The sequence below is a fragment of the Drosophila takahashii genome, chromosome 2L (genome assembly GCF_030179915.1).
Source record: "Drosophila takahashii strain IR98-3 E-12201 chromosome 2L, DtakHiC1v2, whole genome shotgun sequence".
NCBI lineage: Eukaryota > Metazoa > Arthropoda > Insecta > Diptera > Drosophilidae > Drosophila > Drosophila takahashii.
In genome coordinates, this window is record NC_091678.1 from 24,315,896 (window position 1) to 24,337,341 (window position 21,446).

Below are 21,446 nucleotides of genomic sequence, written 5' to 3' on the forward strand. Positions count from 1 at the left end.
CCATAGGAATAATGGGAAAAATAATGGACAACAAAATATAGCTTCGGTGTTTTTTGATATTTTATCTTCTTCTCTTATGAATATTATTTTTTAAATATTCCTGAAGTTCGGATTAAATTATTAAAAAATCGGATGACTATATCATATAGCTGCCATAGAAAGGATCGCAAAATAAATGGGGATATAAAAGGAAATAAATAATAGCTTGGTTGTTTTTTTTTTTGTAATCTCTTCTTCTCTAGGATGTGACTCCTTTATAATATTTCCGAGTTTCTATTTTTATTTTATCAAAATCGAACTATTATCGGAAAATTAATGAGAAATAATTACGATTTGTAAATTAATAGGAATGATCTGCAAGGGTATATAAGCTTCGGCTGGCCGAGGCTAGCTTTCTTTTTTAGTTTTATTATATTTTGGTAATATTTTAGTCAAAGTAATCAAGTTGAGCTAATCCAGGTTTACCGAAAAGAGTTGACACTTTTGTGGAGTGGTCATCTCGCTTCCGGTTCCGCAGTTAAAGTCGCGTCCAAATGCCTCGAAGTTGGACAGTGCTCCCAGCACCCGGAGGGCATTCGGAGTTTGCAGTTGAGACTTGAGTTGCTGGTTCCGGAACTCCAAGTTGGCATCATGGCACAACAACTGGCTGAAACTGAGAAAGAACAGCCGCCGGGAGGTGACGTTAAGTTGTGGCAGTGCCTCCGAGTTCCGGACAGATAAGGCCATCCCCCCCAGGAACCTTCTGTAGGCGTGGTAGGAAACCTGGATGCCCAGATTGTCGGCTATGTTCTCCGCCTGCTGATCGCTCTCCGGCCAATATTGTCCATTGAGCCGCAGCCTTCCGTATTGCTTCTTGAAGCACTCCTCTCGCCTGGCAATCTCAACCAATGATTTGTCATCCCACTTGGAGGCATCTTCCAGGCTGTGTGCCAATTGTTGGGCCAGTAAGGTGCCGAGGCTGCCATAAAGAACAGCTTTCGGATAGAATTGGGACCAAAAGAAGTTCGGCTGGAGTAGGGCAACCGGCAGCAAGACTCTTTTTCCCACAGGATCATAGGTTACAGATGTCGGTGCCTTCACTCTCTGATAGGTAAGTATGGTCCTCAGATTGTGTAGAAAATCCTTTGGCTTCAGCTGCAGTCCCTCATACCGCTGGGTGAAGTTAACATCGGCGTATCCATTAATCAGCAGACTGGTGTTATTCAGCTGATCCAGTATTTTTTCTCTTGTCTCTGGGATAAACCATTCGGCTGAAGAGTTTTGCAGCATGCCGCGAAAGCTCTGATTTATCTGCTGCCAGAGGTTTTCGATTTCACTAAGGGTAGCTGCATCTTCATAATGCTTGAAGGCCATGTTTTCGAGGAGCTCGGGAAATACCTCGCTGACCCGGCTGGCACACTGCTCAACAACGGATCCCGACCAATCGAAGTAGAAGTGCTTTAGGAGCTCATTGAAAATGTAGTTGGCCATGACATGAGGTGGTCTATCCAGATATTCATCTAATTCATCTAAGAGAATCCCGTACTCGGTGGTCTTAAAGGTATCAAAGTAATCCGTGTCAAGACCGGAAATAGTTTGCTCCAATTCTGTGATTTCCTTCGCCGTTGTCTTGGCCAACTTCGACTCTACGCCCAAGTGACGCTCCAGAAGATCAGCTGTGGTATCAGCCATTGCTTGTAATATGGTCTCCGGAAAAGTTTTCTTTGGCTGACCCACGAAGAAGTGGTTTTTAGGAAACAGGAAAGGGTTAAGGATTTCAATGCCGTACTTTCGCTTGATCCGGGCCACGGTCTCCTGCCAATCGAACTCCTCGGCTTGCCACTCCTGACCCGGAACACTCAAGACAGGCATACCTCCGAATTCCGCCACAATTTCCAGCAGCACGCGGCGGTAGAGATCCTCTGGTGTTTCTCGGAACATCAGGCAACTGGCATAGAACTCTTTGAGCCGAAGAACGGCCACCTCGTCCGCTTTCTCATCCGCCGGCTGCTCCATTAAACGCCTCTGTTTGTGGCGATATGCCTTGGCCCACAGCTGCTCCACATTGGTCTCCCGGGGAGGGACACCGAGGGCAGGATTGATCTGGGCCCAATTTCCGCAACTGTATTCATAGAAGTTATCGCAGGCGTCAAAGTTCGGCCGCATATAGCTGCGCATCTCGGCGGACTTGGCCAGTCGCAACAATTGCTGGACGTAGGAGCTGTTGTTGCTCTGGGAGATCAGATCACCGTGAACACACCTCACCATCAGTAACAGTAGCAGCACAGGCAACGCGGTATCACAGTTGTCCATGATGAGCACTTCGAAGGCGACTGAACTAGAAGCTCAACGAGACGCAGTTTGGTTCCGTCTCTCTGAGGCTGAGATTAAACTACGCCAAAATAAAACTGACCTTACCTGATAAGCTTAAGGTTAAATTCAAGTTGCTAAACATCTCTATTTAACCCAAATGGTTGTTTAAACTTACCGAAAAGTTATTGATATCAGTAGTAAGCTACGTGCTACGTTTTTTGACCAATGCCTACCAGTAAATTAAATTCAAATTTGAAATTAAAACATTGCGTTGGTGAAAAATGATTACTGATTAATATTTTCAACACAAAAAACGTCTGAAAGAATGTCAAAACCTAGTACCGGTTTGGAATTATAAACACACAAGTCGGAGGGAAAAATAAAGTTAAAATTTTTACAGTTTTTTGTACAGTTAGTTACAACAAAAAAATAGCACAACGCTATATAGACAGGGCTAGTGATGTATAGGAAAAGCCCGATATGATAAGAAAGAAGCTGTATTTTCAGTTTTTGGGGGGTTAACCCAGTTTCTGAGGGGTTTTGAGTATAGGTAATAGACAAATCTAATTTTAGACCATTTTACCTTTATTTTGATGCCTTCGTTTATATTCCTTACAAGTTTACCGCTATCTATAGTCAAAGTTAAAAGTATGCACTGCATAATTTAAGTTGAGAGCCACTGAATGTCTCTTTGGTCCCATTCCCGCAAAGTGCAAATGGTTTAAATTCACACATTAAATTAGCTGTAGAACAAATTTTTTAAATTGGACTATTTATTAAAAAGATATGAGCAAATAATAGAATTCAAGCAGTCGCTACATACATATCTCCATCTCTCTTGCACTCCCTTTATCTGAGTAACGGGTATCTAATTGTCGAGATTCTCGACTATAGCGTTCTCCTTTGCTTATAATGCACCATCACCAATCCTAGCTTAAAACATTTTACTTAAGAGGTAGCTAACACCCTCTAATGTTGTGTAATGCCAATTGCTAATTATAAGTATTTCAGGATTACCCCACATTACTCAGTCCACCATCTCAATAAACTTATTTAAGCGACAATCCTTATACCCTTTCAAAGGGTATTATGATTTCAGTCAGAAGTATGCAACGCAGTGAAGGAGACGTTTCCGACCCCATAAAGTATATATATTCTTCATCAGCATCACTAGACAAGTCGATCTAGCTTTGTCCGTTTGTCCGTCCGTCTGTCCGTCCGTCCGTCTGTCCGTCTGTCCGTCCGTCCGTCCGTCTGTCTGTCTGTCTGTCCGTCCGTCTGTCTGTCCGTCCGTCCGTCTGTCTGTCTGTCCGTCCGTCCGTCTGTCCGTCTGTCCGTCTGTCCGTCCGTTTCTATGCAAACTAGTCTCTCAGTTTTGAAGCTATCGTGACGAAACCTTTCCAAAATTCTTCTTTCTATTTCAGGTAGTATATAAATCGGAACCAACCGGATCGGACAACTATATCCTATAGGTCCCATAGGAATAATGGGAAAAATAATGGACAACAAAATATAGCTTCGGTGTTTTTTGATATTTTATCTTCTTCTCTTATGAATATTATTTTTTAAATATTCCTGAAGTTCGGATTAAATTATTAAAAAATCGGATGACTATATCATATAGCTGCCATAGAAAGGATCGCAAAATAAATGGGGATATAAAAGGAAATAAATAATAGCTTGGTTGTTTTTTTTTTTGTAATCTCTTCTTCTCTAGGATGTGACTCCTTTATAATATTTCCGAGTTTCTATTTTTATTTTATCAAAATCGAACTATTATCGGAAAATTAATGAGAAATAATTACGATTTGTAAATTAATAGGAATGATCTGCAAGGGTATATAAGCTTCGGCTGGCCGAGGCTAGCTTTCTTTTTTAGTTTTATTATATTTTGGTAATATTTTAGTCAAAGTAATCAAGTTGAGCTAATCCAGGTTTACCGAAAAGAGTTGACACTTTTGTGGAGTGGTCATCTCGCTTCCGGTTCCGCAGTTAAAGTCGCGTCCAAATGCCTCGAAGTTGGACAGTGCTCCCAGCACCCGGAGGGCATTCGGAGTTTGCAGTTGAGACTTGAGTTGCTGGTTCCGGAACTCCAAGTTGGCATCATGGCACAACAACTGGCTGAAACTGAGAAAGAACAGCCGCCGGGAGGTGACGTTAAGTTGTGGCAGTGCCTCCGAGTTCCGGACAGATAAGGCCATCCCCCCCAGGAACCTTCTGTAGGCGTGGTAGGAAACCTGGATGCCCAGATTGTCGGCTATGTTCTCCGCCTGCTGATCGCTCTCCGGCCAATATTGTCCATTGAGCCGCAGCCTTCCGTATTGCTTCTTGAAGCACTCCTCTCGCCTGGCAATCTCAACCAATGATTTGTCATCCCACTTGGAGGCATCTTCCAGGCTGTGTGCCAATTGTTGGGCCAGTAAGGTGCCGAGGCTGCCATAAAGAACAGCTTTCGGATAGAATTGGGACCAAAAGAAGTTCGGCTGGAGTAGGGCAACCGGCAGCAAGACTCTTTTTCCCACAGGATCATAGGTTACAGATGTCGGTGCCTTCACTCTCTGATAGGTAAGTATGGTCCTCAGATTGTGTAGAAAATCCTTTGGCTTCAGCTGCAGTCCCTCATACCGCTGGGTGAAGTTAACATCGGCGTATCCATTAATCAGCAGACTGGTGTTATTCAGCTGATCCAGTATTTTTTCTCTTGTCTCTGGGATAAACCATTCGGCTGAAGAGTTTTGCAGCATGCCGCGAAAGCTCTGATTTATCTGCTGCCAGAGGTTTTCGATTTCACTAAGGGTAGCTGCATCTTCATAATGCTTGAAGGCCATGTTTTCGAGGAGCTCGGGAAATACCTCGCTGACCCGGCTGGCACACTGCTCCTCAGGGGATCCCGACCGCTCGTAGTAGAAGTGTTTTAAGAGTTCATTGAATATGTAGTTGGCCATGACATGCGGAGGGGTTTTTGATGCCAGGTAGTCGAAGTCATCTAGATATTCCTCTACCTCCGCTAAGAGAATCTCGTAAGCTTCCGATTTCCGATAGTGAACAGAAGCCCCAAACTGGGTGGGGTTGTAGGTATCAAAGTAATTCGTGTCAAGAATGGTTATCTCGTTCTCCAAATCTGTGATTTCCTTCGCCGCTGTCTTGGCCAACTTCGATTCCACGCCCAAATGACGCTTCAGAAGATCGGCTGTAGCATCCGCCACTGCCTGTATCATGGCCTCCGGAACAATTTGCTTTGGCTTACCCACGTAGATGTGCTTTCCAGAAAGATGGAAAAGCGTAAGGATGTCAATGCCATACTTTCGCTTGATCCGGGCCACGGTTTCCTGCCAATCGAACTCCTCGGCTTGCCACTCCTGACCCGGAAGGCTCAAGACAGGCATGCCTCCGAATTCCGTTGCTATTTCCTTCAGCCCGCGGCGGTAGAGATCCTCTGGTGTTTCTCGGAACAGCAAGCAACTGGTATAGAATTCTTTAAGTCGAAGCACGGTCACCTCATCCGCTTTCTCATCCGCCGGCTGCTCTATTAAACGCCTCTGATTGTGGCGATATGTCTTGGCCCACAGCTGCTCCACATTGGTCTCCCGGGGAGGGACACCGAGGGCAGGATTGATCTGGGCCCAATTTCCGCAACTGTATTCGTAGAAGTTATCGCAGGCCTCGACGTTCGGCTGCATATAGCTGCGCATCTCGGCGGATTTGGCCAGTCGCAACAATTGCTTGACGTAGGAGCTGTTGTTGCTCTGGGAGATCAGATCACCGTGACCACTCCTCACCATCAGTAACAGTAGCAGCACAGGCAACGCGATATCACAGTTCTTCATGACGAACACTTCGAAGGCGACTGAACGAGCAGCTCAACGAGACGCACTTTTGCTTCTTCTCTCTGTGACTGAGATTAAACTACACAAAAATAAAACTGACCTTACCTGATAAGCTTGAGGTTTAATACCTAAACATCTCTATTTCGTGGTTTAAATTTCCAGCCCAAATAATGGTTTGAACTTACCGAAAAGTAACTGTAATCAGCAGTAAGCTACGTACGGTAAGCTACCAATTGGCCTCAGACGCGACAGGTCGATAGTTCGGAACGGGTAATCTATGATGAGCTCGTATATTTTTCTGCCCAAGGCCAGGGATTGCTGGACTCCGTGCCCGCTAAAACCGGTGGCCAGATACAGATTGTGGTAGTACGCATGTGGTGCCAAGATTCGTGGAAATAGTCTATAATTAAACATTTGTTAAAACCAACACTAGATGGCGCACTACCCCGAAGCCAATACATTACCTACATGTATTTTACATGGCGCTCTTTTCCCAAAAGTATGCTATTTTAACGGAACGTGGCCAAGTAAAGTTTGTTCCTAGTATTTTCTGGCCACACTTTGGCAAGGCGGTTTGAAATTTTCAGCGACTTCATGCAGGTTTTAAATCTATTTTTAAATCATGATCAACATTTAAAAAAATATTCAAATACGAACTTCAAGTCATATCCCCATGTTAATTTACTCTGTATCTACAAATATAAAACTCTTCTTATGGCAGCCTTACATTCACTTTACAAAAAAGAAAATCCAAAGTCCGCGTATTACTTTTATAATTCATTGTTTATTCAGTTGGTATCTTGCTTAATAAGTGTAGTTATGCAAATATTGCTGGATTTTTCAGTTTATTAAACAATCCAAACACTCTTTTAACATATTGTTGTTTGCCAATTTGATCGATTTACTGGGCTTCGTTTTGGAAAAAGAAAACGAATATAACTCAGTTATATAATAAGGACATAAAGTATAGTACAATTTAATTACAATTACAACTAAATAACCATACAAATAATTTATGCCTAAGGAAACTTATGAGTAGGAATTGAGTGCCCATTGCTCTTCTTAATACATTTTTATAGTTTTAATTTTCCTTAGAAAATTTGTGTCTAAATTGATTCTAGCGTGATTTAATTGTTCTCTTCCGATTTGATAATATTGCACGGTTTTTGGTTTGCCAAACATGGTTGTATAATTGCATCTCGATTAATTTCAAACGTTTTTTATTTCAATTTCTCTGTGATACGTTTTGGTTGTTTTAGATGCTAAATCACTGGATTTCATTGTTAAGCTGAATTACAAAAGTTGTTTGCCTAAATAATTTACATCAAAAAGCCAAGTAAACATTGCACTATACGCAGCCCTATTTAGACTAAGTTTTCAGTTATTGTTTGCTTAAGTTCTAGGCCTAAATGTAAATCTGATATTCGACTGGTTTTCGTACCGCTTTATTCTCTACACAAAATTCGCCAATTACTAAAATTATGCATTTCATATTGTATATTCAGTTTATATATATTAATAACTATTGCTCAGTTAAGTGTGTTTGCGTGTTTAGCAAAAATGTGCCCGCTATGAATGAGTTTTCACAATGCACCCACTTCCTCTAACCAATCCGCTCCACCTCTCGCTGCTTCCCTCCGTTCTTTCCTATTTCTTTTTGCTCGCTCAACACGACGATATCACAACAAAATGTACCAAGTAGAAGAATTAGTTATCATTATCAGTTATCGTTAACGATCGGCTAACACTAGAACCGCTTCACGTGAACGGTGGCGGCATCACCATTGGATCGAAGGTTTGCTGGGTGGTGGAGAAGTTGCTGAAGTTATCAATGCGGCGATATCCCCACAAATCCATGGCATCGACGCAGACATCCTGGATTTGCTTGATCTGAAATGGGTTAGGGCGACGACAGTTAATAAATATTACTATTTAACAGAAAACACGATGAAAGCCGTACCTCTTCTGGCTTTAGATCCTGCATCCAATGGAATGGTGCCGATCTGGAATCACGATATGTGGAGCTGACACCTCCAATGTTGACCTTGGTGTGCGTGTCCAAAAACTCCTCCACTGCTGGATCGAATGGCAAGCCATAAAACTGCAAAATGTCCTGGGTCATCTCACTGGGGCTTAGGGATAAGTCCTCGTAACGAACAGTTCTGGAAGGCAAATAGGTTGGTATTAGTTGATCTTCAGTGAAATTCTGCAAATTAGAGAAAACTCACCTAAATCGAGACGGATACTTTTGCAACAGCATCTCGGCTGTTTTGTAGTCATCCTGCAGATCCTGGCACACCAGTCGGGGATCCTCGCAGTCCTCGTTACCTCCGCACCACACTCGATGTCGCCGCGATTGCATCGTTCCTCGCGGATCCCGCACCAGTAGCACGATCCGCACGCTGGAGAGACTGCGGGTGAGGGGGAGAAACTTATTAGAATACCCATATAGATAATCATACGTATATGTGATGAGTGATATATAATTGCTGGCGTAATAGTTGTGCACCAAGCCGTGAAGTTCACTTTGCCATGACAATGGGAGGTGGGAGGCAGTAGCCAGTCTGGAATTGGCTTTCAATTAAATCGGATTAAAACTTCTATAATGAAGCGTAATTAGCATTTTCATGGAGCTCAGCACGAGTTGGTATCGAGCTGAACTCCAATGGCAATACCTCGACCAACTGAAAATTGTTTTTAATTACAACACTTAAATGTATCTCTGTTTCGACTCCACTCCCGCCCTCTCCGCTCGACAGCCAGTGCAATTGCTAATTTATTTCATGAAAATGTTTTGCCTAAGCGGAAACTACAAAAAGTTGATAAAATGGCAAGAACGGAAACAGCGAACGTGGGTTTTGGTGTTTTGCGATGGAAATGGGGTCGATCGGGAAAGTAAAGGGAAGCCGAAATCAATATACAGGGAAGCAGGGAGAAAGGAGTTTTCTTTTTTTAGGTAGTTATATCATTTAGTAAATATGGAATTTTTCAAATAAATTATATTTTTTGCTTATCTAACAAAGTGTAAAAGACATATATTTTATTTTTATTTTTTTTTATTTACTCGTAGAGTAAAATAATACATTGCGGAAAAATATATATCATGTAGAAGGGAAGCGTTTCCGCCACTATAAAGTATATATATATTCTTGATGTGGTCCACTAGCCGTCAATCTATCCATGTCCGTCGGTCGGTCTGTTTGTCCGTATGATTTATTTTTGTTTTAAATTTAATCTAAACAAGAGAGAACGTTATAGTCGGGTGCCCCGACTATCAGATACCCGTTACTCAGGTAAAGGGAGTGCGAGGGAGATGGAAATAGAGATAGAAAACGTTGATCACGCATAACTTTCTAACGGATGGTCCGATTTGAAAAATTTCTTCTACATTTCGATAGGTATTGATAAACACAATAAAACTGCATTTTTACTTTTCCAAAATATTAAACTTTTTAAAATCGTATATAAGCGATTGTAGGCGTTAGAGGGGGCGTGGCACCATTTTGAAACAAACTTGCGCTGCGTAGGAACTCCTAAAATCTGCATGCAAAATGTCAATCTTCTAGCTTTTATAGTTTCTGAGATCTCAGCGTTCATACAGACAGACAGACGGACAGACGGACAGACGGACAGACAGACGGACAGACGGACAGACGGACAGACGGACATGGCTAGATCGACTCGGCTAGTGATCCTGATCAAGAATATATATACTTTATGGGGTCGGAAACGCTTCTTTCTCCCTGTTACATACTTTTGCACGAATACAATATACCCTTTTACTCTACGAGTAACGGGTATAAAAACTATCGTTCAAGATACCATTTTTTTTACCAAAAATGTACGAATTAAATAATTTGAAATACTTAGTAGCTCACAACTAATGTCGTAGAAGCTCATCATCATCGGAGATATAACCACATGCAGTGGTATCACATCGCCAAGCACCCACACACCCACCTAACCACAATGCTAATGAGTTTGTGGTGAATTGAAACAATGTAAACATCTATAGATGCATCTGTATGCAAAGTGTTACATACGTGCCTACAGCCTATTTATATGTTCAACTGTTGTCAGCTCAAATGCGATAAAATTTATGTAATTTCGAACTAGAAAGAACATTTCGGAGAACGGAAAATTAAATTGAATGGTATTATGAGTTACAATTGTACATATTGAATATCTGAGCAATAGTGGCTTTGCCAGAAATCATGCAAATCGACAACAGCTGCCATTGCTGTTGATATTTTTATTTGAAAAGGGTGAAAAGGCAAGGAGGAATAATAACAAAAACAATAACAAATAACAGTCGCTTTGCCAGGACTCCACTGTCACTTCCCTATTCGTAAAAAGGGGTTTCTCTGTGGGTGGGTGGTGGTAACCGCAACAGCTGTAAAAATACCAATACTGAAAACTTTTTCGAAAGCCAAAAAGCAGAAAAAAAACAAAGGAAATTGTTGGAAAAAATGTGGAAATAAAAATTCCACGACATTAATTTTATTCAAAGTATCCAAGAAGAGCAATGGAATGTGACGAAAATATGGAGGTCTCATTTAAATGCTGCACAAATGTCCAAATTGTGCGAGTCTGAAGGGTTTGAAGGCCATCACACCATTGAACCGAACTTTCAAATAACAAATAAACTTTCTTTCGATCCAAATTCTCTTTTTTAATTTTACACAATGCAGCCGGAAGACAAGGATACAGTAAGTTTCGGATGGTGGAATTAAAGAAAATATTTTGTTACACAGTCTTTAAATACCGCATTTCCTCTCACTTTTCACCTTTTTCTCCAAAATCCCCCGTGGATCCGCGCATAATTATATTGTACTTTAATATAAACATACATTCGAAATAAGATCATAAAAATGTAGTAAACAAATAACTCGTGTTTCTAGATCGCAAACCATTTCTTTTTATTTGGTTTTCAAGTTGAATAGTTTATGACGAAGTGCACTTATGTATGGACCCAAAACACAATACAAAACTGTTGAAGGCCGACATGAATTTCACTTTCGTTTTAGCTGAGTAATTTGAGATGTTTTCTTTTCATTTGTATTGTGTAATTGTGCGAAAAAGAGGCACTTGTAGCTAAAAATATGCATAAAGTTTTTGCATAAGCAGCAACAAAAAACGTTGATCCAAATGGCCTGTCGAAGAATTCTCAAGTGGGCTTTGAACATTTTTTGACATTGGAATTGCGAAATTGCCTGGCATAAATTTAAAACAGCAACATTTAATTTGAATAAAATAATAATTTGGCTTAAATGTATTTTCAGATATTGTATGATGATTCGGGCAGCTGTTAATTGGTTGTTAACTATGTCGACTGCGGGGATATATGTTTGCCAGACTTTTATTGGATATTTCAGCACTTGCTGGCCATAATTCAAGCTGGCTTTTAATTTAATTTTAATGGCCACATGGCAGTGCATGGGATGGCAGGCATTAAGTGCTTGTTAAATGCATTTAGCCCTGAAAAAATTGTTCATGAAACTCATAAAATAATTGGGAAAACAGCATTGCGGACTTTTGTTAACTTGGAACGGCAGAAGCTACCTCGATTCGCATGACAGTCCGCGACACTTTGACCCACTGACAGCGGCTTTTGGCAACTCATTGGCCCCAAAAACAAAAAGCTTCTAAGCATCTCCACTATTTCTGACTCACTGTCAGATTTTTTTGTATTTATACTTTTGCGTCTATTTCAATCGGACTGCGGCAGTTGTGCGGCACTCTGACACAGTTTCAAAGATCAAAAGCCGAAAATTTGCAAAGAAGATATAGGCAAAATTATTTGAGAGAAGCCCAATCAATACCCGGGGACAGCAATAGAAATGGTCTGCTATGTGGCACACATGGTGGATAGAAGCGTTCACAGTTAGCCAAAGACGACGCTCTTTTGTTGACCGATTCGGGGTCAAGCTTGGAAGAGGCGAACCTCAAACGATTAATCAATATAATGGGCCCTCTCTCTGGGTTCCCCCTGTGTTCCCTCGTCTGTAAGCATACAACCGATTCGACTGACCCCCAATCCTACGATACACAACTATTTACATAACTTTTTACGGGCAGAGGCGAACAAAAGTAAAAGTCGCTCACGTGTTGCTCGAGGCCTTGAACCCCAAACGCCGGCCAGGTGAACTTTTCGAAACGACTTGCATCATTAGTCACCCAGCAGCGAAGATTTCCATTTTCATAGACCCACGCCGAAGTGCTCCCCAGTGGCTGGCTGGCTGACCCATTAAACGATTTACCCACAGCTCTGGCGGGGAACCACATCCCGGGACCTCTGTTCGCGGTACGGTGTGTCTGTCCCACTTCTGCCCCATGGCCAAGTATCATTCGAATGGCTTAGCGGTTGGGTTCTCATGCGTGTGCAGATGTCTCGCCTTATGGACTCATACTCGCACTAAGTACTGGGTAATTATTTTTAGAGCCTTGCCAGCTTAGGCCTGACATAAGCTGATAATGTTGATTAAATGCTGGGAGAGCGGAAAATTGGGAAAGGCTTTTCAACTCAGTAATCAAGACCAAGCGATCTCTTAACGAATTAAAAACAGCTTTCTCATGGTTCCATTTCCACTGCTTCCACACGAATAATAATTCTTAATATCTATCAACACGCCCCCGATTCGACTACATAAATTCAACAGTTTTTGCAATCAATTAGGCCGTTTTTGCATTTTTTGCTTCTGTATTTTCCCGTGTAGTATATTTTTTATGGGCCAAAAGTAGCTTTTGAGAATTTGTTCACATTTATGCTCGCCATCGCGGCACGGTGGGCTGAATATTCCGCCCTGACCACTTCGTAGCGTTGAAAAAATTATTACGCATACGCTCCGTTGGCCAAAGGCCTGTAAATATATGCACGTGTGTGTGTGTCTGTGTGCTCGCGTGTGTGAGTGTTTATTTATAAAAATATGCATAATTGTCGCGTGCGGGTTTAAATATGGTCGAGAGCGAGAAGGAAAGAAAGCAGGGGCGGGAAAAAATACGAGAATTACTACGGCAACAAATATTTAAATAAAATCAAAATAAGGAAAAAGAGAGCACTGAAATTTATTCTGCTCTCAGGGCTAAATTAAAATTGCCGGTTTCTACAAACTCCTAGCGAAAAGTTGAAGAGTTTTATGAACAAAATTATGGAGACAAGGCAAGAGCATAGAAGCGGAAAAGGCAGTTATTAAATATTCAACAAGACTCTGCTCGTAATTTGATTATATTTATAATTTAAATCCCAGTAAAATCCCTGAAATAGCTAAAAGAATCCCTACAACAGCACACTAAGCCACATAAATCCCGCAATCCTCGACGTTAATACCACAAACACGACCGAAAAATATAGTGGACTATATAGAGCAACGGCCACAAAAGCGGAAGCAACAAGAAGCAAAACGAAAATAACTTTACACAGTCTATGACGTTTTTGGGAAAAACGCAAATAAAAACTGGAGTAAAAGGAAATTTATCGATTTAACAATTGGCCAACAAACGCAAAATGCAGGCACGTAAGGAGGGGCAGTAGAACTCCCACCCTATCTCAACTATCGCCGTTGTACTTGGCCCATATATCAAAGCCAGTCAGTAACTTTAGCTGGTGCCCAGTCAAAAATATGCACAAATTCTGCCACCAGTTCCGCCCAATTCTTGTGCTGCAAACGAAAACACAAACACAAAACTCGAAAAACATGCAAAGCGCTGAAAACGATTACTTCGTACAAAGTCAACTCGGAAAATGCGTTCCTAAAATTGTTCCATCAAAACGAAAAAGGGAAAAACAAGAACGTAAACTAAACTGATTTTGGAATGTGAGTGCATGGCTTTCACCAACCCCTCTGTTGGGATTGTAATAATTTTAATTACATGTGACATGCGAGAGGGGAAGCAACTTCCCAACTAGCAATTGGGCCATGTTGGGGCTACTTTGCCTCGTAATGCAATATTTTAACTGGAGATCTCTAGAATGGATAAAATCGGGTCAAGGGGCGTCCATTTTCGGGCTGCACAAGAGTTGTACAAGCTAAAAGCTTTTAATGCTGGTAGAGAACTGAAAAACTTGGCCAAACCACTTTAGAAAGAAAGTGATATAATCTTGAATTGAAAGTTTCTTTCTTTTTGTTCGATTTATAAGTAAATAAGTAAACGATTACATTCCACCAAAAAACAAAACTGATTGGTTGGAAAAAGTCACATAAATGAAATTGTGGCTTGATTGGCCATTAACTTCCAATTCCGTTGCTGCGATAAACCACATTTCCATCAATGCTCTGTCATTACAGATAATGAAACCGTTTAACCATAGAAACGAGACCTTGAACTTGGCACACACCAGCCAACGACCTAACTCCCGTATCATATATCCGCTCGAAAGGCATTCACCGTCGCTGCCAATGGCTGAAACCTATCTCCCTTCACCTGAGAAATTGCGTGACTAACGAATCGAATCGAGCAAATTCTAAGGATAATACGCTTTACGATCCGCAACTGGGTCAAAACCTAAAGGAGAACGAACAGATCAATTTCAAATGGCAGTAGCACTGGCAAAAACCAGCCAATGGGCCACCCAAAATGAGAAATGAAATCATGGTGAGGTACGAGCAAAAAATACCAGCAAAAAGGCAGAAATTGTTCCGGCAAATGCAAACAACAGCAAATGTCAATCAAAGTCAACTGGGATGCGGCCAAGTCGAGTGGCAAAAGAGAAAGGCCCAGAGTCGCAGTTGGCTTCAGAGAAACAGGGTTGTGAGTAGTAAGTGGGGAGTTAGGAGGTTGGCTAACAGAGAATCAAATAGAGGGGGCGTTGCAGGGGAACATTTGAAGAGTAACTATCTGCAGTTCTCATTGCCTTACTTTTTGTGAAAACCTCCCCGCAGGAACTGACAAAGTTGAAAGAGCCTAGGTGCAAATGCCTCTTGGAAACTTCATTAATAACAAACTAAGGGACGTCTCTAATGGATGTGCCATGGATATATGCATGCACGTTCGTACTAACCTATCCACCTTTATGACAGGAGACTGTCTGAAGGTCTCGGCAAACAAACCACCAACACAGTGAAGGAACAAAAAAGGAATAGAGCCGATATGAGCCAAAGTGTAATGGGGAGAATTTAAATAGGCCGTTTAAAAAAATAGAAAATAATAAATATATAAAATTAGTTAGAAAGTAAAATGATAATTTCCGATTCTTAATTTTTCTTAGTTTTGATGCTCAAAGTAGTAATCAATCGAACAACAAACATCCTTAATTATAGTCATTACATAATGATTTTTAAAAATCTAATAATTATTAAATAGTATTTTTTCCTCAAAACCTTGAGTTACAGTGTTATACAAAAATCACTTTAATGCACCCCGTATTATTTTCAATAAATGGCTTTAGAAGTTTCTTTGCAGACACTGTACACAAACCTAACCTCAAGCTCCCATTGTCAGGTTTTGTTTTTGAGCTGCCTAAAGAATAAAATTTATTGGGTTCGTGCATTTGACATGAAGCCTTAGGGCGATGCTTTTGATAGGCAACCACAGAAACCCACAAAACCCATGTGTGCTGATGATGATGAAGATGATGATGACGGTGACGATGGAAGTTGATGGGGGAAAGGACAAATGCTAGGCAATTTGTTTGATATGTTTAATGACAATTCCCAGCCTAAAATAGAAAGGATATGCGGCTTTAATAACCTTTTCTAATCGCCATTGATCAGCTCATGTATTTTGGTAATTTAGCCGATAATCAAACTAATGGCCAGTAGCTTGTGCAATTACAGCAACTGTTCTTTACAAATTCCAAATGCATACACAACGTCCTTAAATGTGATTTCGACCACCCCCTTGCAGTTGATTGACTTCTGATCTAATTGAATTTCGCACGCCTGGGAACTGCTTGCTCCTGGGCAAAGTTAAATCAATGGGGCACACTAAAATCTTGATTGGAATTTATGTGAGTCACTTGAAACTTTTAATTAAAATGGGGGGCAAGGACAAAAAGATTGCTGGTAGAAACTTAGCAGAATGAAATGAAGTGAAATGATTTATGCATGGCAAACGAATGGAAAGACCTACCGAACTTTTTACTTTTTTAAGGTGCAAGGTTATCTTAATTGAATAGATCTTTGGTTTCTCTACAGGACCCCTTTCGGAAGAAATTAAAGAGTTTGGGCTGTATTTCAAACTTACTTTAATTTAAATAGAATTAACTTTTTCCAGCCATATGATGGCATAGAAAAACTTCACAAAAGAGTATTTTTTTGGGTGTAAGCTGTTCTAACAAGTTTTTAAAACTTTTGATATTGTTTGCGAAGCAAATAGTTGGATTCACTTTGATTGGTTTGCCTGTTTGTAAGAAACCTTAAGAAACCTTGCAAAATATTTTTATAAAATTTCACCTGCAGACAAGTGAAACTCGAGTTTCAATTAACTGGAGTCGGCCGTCTCCCTTTCCTTATTGATTTCCTAAAAAGTTATTTACAGTCTCCTTGGCAACTTCCTCTGCCCTAGTCCAGAATGCATTCACCCCTGGGGCACTTGGTCCCTCAGTTTCCTGAGAAAACAGTGTGGAACAGTTGAGTAATGTGAATGGACCGAAGCCACCCCACTAAAGCACCGCCCCTCCAACACCCTCTGCCCAAGATCTATTGACTTTGCGCTACCTCTTAACGACGTCATCTGAAGTGAACGCTGTGGCGCGTTGAATGCTGAGCGTTGAGCTACTTAATGACTTATCGCCGTCATTATGCCTCGCTGGCTGTGCGATTCAAAGTGACTTTTGGGCTGCAGCTAAGAAAGCGTAAAGTGAAAGAAGCTCGAGAGGCTCCGAGATGCCAGCCAAGTGCGGCCATGTTGCCAAGTTGCCGAGTTACTAAGACCCCGAGACTCGACTCATATTCGGAGATGATTCCGCTGAAAGAAAGAGTTCGAAGTGGGGCGGTGGATGGGGGCACATCGGGCAGCTTATTCAAGAACTACACATCACCCACATAAATTCAGCTGGCAAGACCTTCCTTTCACTTTGCCTACGGCCTGAATGATATTAAGTTTAAGCAACGTTGTGCTCAAACAGAAGGGATAATGCTATGAAAAGAGTCGAAGCTTGAATGCACTAACAGGCTCGAGAGTACTCCTTTATATTTTGTGTGTCATACAGATCAAATTCAAAACCAAACATGGAAAAGAATTTTTAGCCGTAGAGATAAATAAAACATTTGTTCCTGCAGACTGTCCAAAGAGAACAAATTGAAATAAATATGAAAACAAACCCGAAAGGCTGAAGTCCTATACTTTTTTGCATTATTTAAATATATAAAATTAGAAATGCGTTTATTATGAGCTGTTCAGATAAATGTGTAGATAATACAATTCATGATTTATGAACTTTATGCAAAAAAAAATTATAACCTAAGTCGAAAAAACTATTTGCATAGCATAGCTATTCAGAATTGAATTTCTATAGGTGGGATTTTCTAAGAGAAAAAACTGCTTACTCCAAAAAATGTAATTAAGTTTCCAACGATGTTTTCAATCAAATAAAAATGGATATGTATAATTTATGGAGCTCGGTTGCTTTAACCCCACGAGATGTCTTTGTTCAGATTCATCGGACATGTAGCGCTCACCTGGCAGACAAAAAAGTGTTCGATGCATACGGAAATATCACACGATACGACCTACCACAAGGGAGTTGCAGTGACAACATCTACATGGACCTGCGCTGAACTTGGGGAGCCTTTCTTTCTGCCGGACTGCCAATGCCGCCCATTTTGATTGTCATGTAAATGGACATTTTTTTCCTCTCATGAGTCTTAAATAAATTGCTCCACTTGCGACCAGGAAGTGGCGGTGCTCGAAATGGGCGTGGTCCTTGGAGGGCGTTACCGCTCCGAACATTTTGACACTTCATTTCATTTCAGTTAAAAATTTTCCACCCATTCCCCCTTATCTTATGTGTGTGGGCTTGGGCGATTGCCCGAAATGCCACGCCCCCACTTAGCTTTAGTCTTCTCTGATTTATTAATGAACTTTACGTGTAAATTGCAGTTTCTTTATTATTTCTCTTTGTCAAACACTCGAGACTGCATAACCAATGGAAATGTATCTAACAGATAAGAGATATCTAAAAAAGAAGCAACGTTTACTTATCTTTTGTTAGTACTTACGAAGTTGTTATTTAGTTACTTGCTTGGCTAAACACTTTTCTTGATATTCTTAAGATAGTTTTTATGTAATCATCTTGTTTTCATACCTGCAAGTAAGAAAGAGAAGAATAAAATGTTAATAAAGTCCGATTTAATTCCAGAGATTTCAAGAAAAAGGCAATTACAAGTTGCATACAAAGGAACCGCCCACGGAAACGAATTAAGGCAATCATAAATAAACGAGCCAAGGTCTGGCTGAAATTTCCCAAAATCAATGCCGAGCACGTTTGGCCAACTGCTGCGGCCCAAGTTGCCAGCTCCCAGAGCTCCAGATTCCAGATTCTGCTGCCCACACAGAGACACCCATCTGCATCTGGCGAAAAACCAGAGTTTCCAGGAGGAGAAGGTAAGTACGTACATACATTCGGCGGAGCGAGGATTCGGTGGGGAGGCTATGGAGGAAGGGGAGGTGCAACGCCACGCTTGTTTATGGAGCACGAAAGGGTAACCCGTGTGGACGTTGCCATTATTCGGAGCAAGCGCGAGCGATAAATTGCAGCAGATCTGTGACAAATAGCCTCGACCACGTGAAAGGCGAAAAAGCAAAGGCAGCCGCATGAGCACCAAAAAAAAAAAAGGGAGCAGCGAAAAAAGGAAAACAGTCAAATTGTGTATTTATAATTAAAAAAAAAGGTTTATTTAAAATGTAGCAATCCTATATTAAAACCCTTCATTAAATTTTTTAAAATCCCAAAGCAGAATCATAAAACCAAAAGTTTTAAGTCAGATCAGAATGAATTCAATTTACTTTAATCACTTAATTTACAGCTAAGATTTTTAATTTAAATCCAATCTATCCGATCCACACTGACAGATATTTTATTCTTTTCAAAAAACGAGTAAAATTACATATTTAAATTTATTATCATTAATATAAAAATTCAAATAACTTGTTATAACCATTTTGTAATCCAATTTAAAAATAGATATTTAAAAAGTTCCCATAATGACATTAAATTGTTATTTTAACGTAAATTCTAGTATTCATAAAAAGAGTATAGAATTAAAGAAAGATATCCATCTTACAACCAATCTAAAAAAGGCGGGCTAAGCGAATCAAATCTTCACATAATAAAATCAATTTGAAGTATATTACTTTTGCATTGGAAAAGAGGAAAATTCTGGTGTTGAGTAGAAAGAGTTGAAACTAATTTCGCGTTTATTACAGCCAGCGAAATGTGCGCAAATTACATAGATACACTCGCGAGCATAGGCGCAGTCATGGCGCGAAATGGAGGGGGGCGCGACCGCTTTGCAGCTACAGATACAAAACGTACTGTCGAATGCAATTGTCCAACGGGGGAAAGGGGGGTCGGGTGGGGAGCGTGGCTAACAATACAACGGAGCCGGCAAAGAGAAGAATGCGACTGATGCATCCACGGCGACGCCACACAAAAGGTGCCACGTAGAAAATTGCACAAGAATAGAACTAATTTAAACAACTTGCAGATATGCGGACCAAGGTTGCGCCGCCCCCCTTCCCCTCCCCAGAATGGGCGGTAATAAAAAATTATACAATAAAAAGTACACTAGCCCCGTCGAAATATCAATATAGGAGATGCCCGTCTGTCGGCTCTTTTCAATTGCTTTGTGCTCATGTTCGACGCGATAGATTGTATCTGATAGATGCTCTTGCCTGCAGTTACCGCTTTTTACTCGTTTTCTTTTCCATTTGATTGACGTAGGCGATATGACCGAACTTTCAGATCGATAGAAGTAAGGAAACTTTACTTTAACAAAAGTAAAAAGAAAGCCAGAAGCTCTTTCGCTAACTCCAGTAAGCGTAAACATGAGAATAATTGCATTCTCCTGTCGGCTGTGAGCTAATATTGCCAGTCTTATTGCAACAAAGAAAAACAGATGGGTACTAAAAGATGGCCAGGTAAAAGCTCCAAGGTTGGGATAACACTTTAAATAAGCTGCTGGGAATAAAATCAAAAAATAGCAGCCTGCATTTAATTTTATTTCCTCGAATCGAATCGTCCAAGAGAAACCGAAAAAGGAAAAAAGAAACTTTCAATCCGTTCACTTTTTCTCGCCTGCTGCGTTTCGGCTCTTTCAGGCTCGTTATTCATGCATGCAAATCCTTGACTTTGTGCCTTAATTAAACAACAAGGGGCAATCGGAACAGCCACTTGGTGACACAGCTGCCACGCCCCATTCCCCGACCTCCGCCCCTGAGACACATGTACATTGTACATAAAGGTATGCAAACAAATTACCCGCAAAACGGGAAAAGGAAAAGTGAACTGCGTAACTTTTTATGCGACCACTGTGCCAGTACCACCAGTAACACCTGGTTTTAGTCCGTATGCGTTGACACTGTTGTTTCGACTTTTGGTTGGACTTTTTCTTTTAAGGTGGAAGGACGCGGGGGAGGCAGATGAATCGTCGCCTGGTTGTTAAGCTAAAGTCACGTTGGGCGCCAACCTCAAGGTTAAGAGGCATAAAGCCACAATAACAAACAAAGCCGGTCCAAGTCGGGAGAGATACGCCCAGAGCAACGGCGACGACAAAAATATTTATACATATATTTACATACACAAAGCGCCAGGTATCTGTTTACCACAAAGATGACACTTATTTGTGGAAACGAACGAGATTAAAAATTACCTCGAAATGCAAATTTTTATAGCTACTCTCCAGTGATTAGGTAACGGAAGTTTAAAAATAAACTGACATTTTGTGGTATATTAATTTTTGTAGAAGAGACTTTATTAAATAAATACATCCTGTCAAGAAGGAAGTTCCAAGTTATTTACTTATAATAAAAAAAATAGGCTTAATAAAAATGGAGTGGCATTTTTGCGATCACCTAATTAATGTTTAATTTCTGCAATCTACATCCGAATGAATTCCTCAAGTCCACAACCTACTCAATATCTTAGCCATATCCGTGGCACTTAAAAGATCTTCTTTAGCCACATGCCGGCTCATTTTATTTTCTAATTGCCATTACTAATCAAGAACCCTTTCACAAAACGCCCCACGATCCCAGTGATCCGACAGCCCATCCCGAGATTGCTCTAGATTTTCCTCAATTACCTCGCGCTTTTCCGCTGCCGCTTTTCACGCTGCGTCTGCCGGGCTCTTTCCATGATTTGTGGCCGGGCTCGCTTTTAATTATTGC

At 40.9% G+C, this 21,446-nt stretch overlaps 3 protein-coding genes across 4 annotated transcripts in view; all 3 read right to left on the minus strand.

The window, feature by feature from the left end:
- Positions 1 to 450: 450 nt before the first annotated feature.
- On the minus strand, positions 451 to 2,292 carry LOC123002902 (endothelin-converting enzyme homolog). Its single transcript, XM_044393629.2, has one exon. The coding sequence runs from the start codon at positions 2,290 to 2,292 to the stop codon at positions 451 to 453; it is 1,842 nt and encodes a 613-aa protein (XP_044249564.2).
- A 1,925-nt stretch (positions 2,293 to 4,217) lies between these two features.
- LOC108067288 (neprilysin-4-like) lies at positions 4,218 to 6,119 on the minus strand. The gene has a single exon (XM_017156249.3). It carries the CDS (start codon positions 6,117 to 6,119, stop codon positions 4,218 to 4,220), a length of 1,902 nt encoding a protein of 633 aa, XP_017011738.3.
- Positions 6,120 to 6,883: 764 nt separating this feature from the next.
- The window catches only part of LOC108067320 (carbohydrate sulfotransferase 4), a 30,247-nt gene continuing 15,684 nt past the window's right edge, over positions 6,884 to 21,446 (minus strand). The window contains exons 2-4 of one of the 2 annotated variants that reach the window (XM_017156288.3): positions 8,348 to 8,530; positions 8,080 to 8,281; positions 6,884 to 8,009 (exon numbers count right to left, since the gene is read on the minus strand). In XM_017156288.3, coding sequence (XP_017011777.2) covers positions 7,878 to 8,009; positions 8,080 to 8,281; positions 8,348 to 8,530 — 517 coding nt within the window. In that variant the 3' untranslated portion in view covers positions 6,884 to 7,877. Of the gene's footprint in view, positions 8,010 to 8,079; positions 8,282 to 8,347; positions 8,531 to 18,277; positions 18,364 to 21,446 lie in introns of those variants that run through there. The other variant, XR_011417508.1, reaches the window with a different exon arrangement.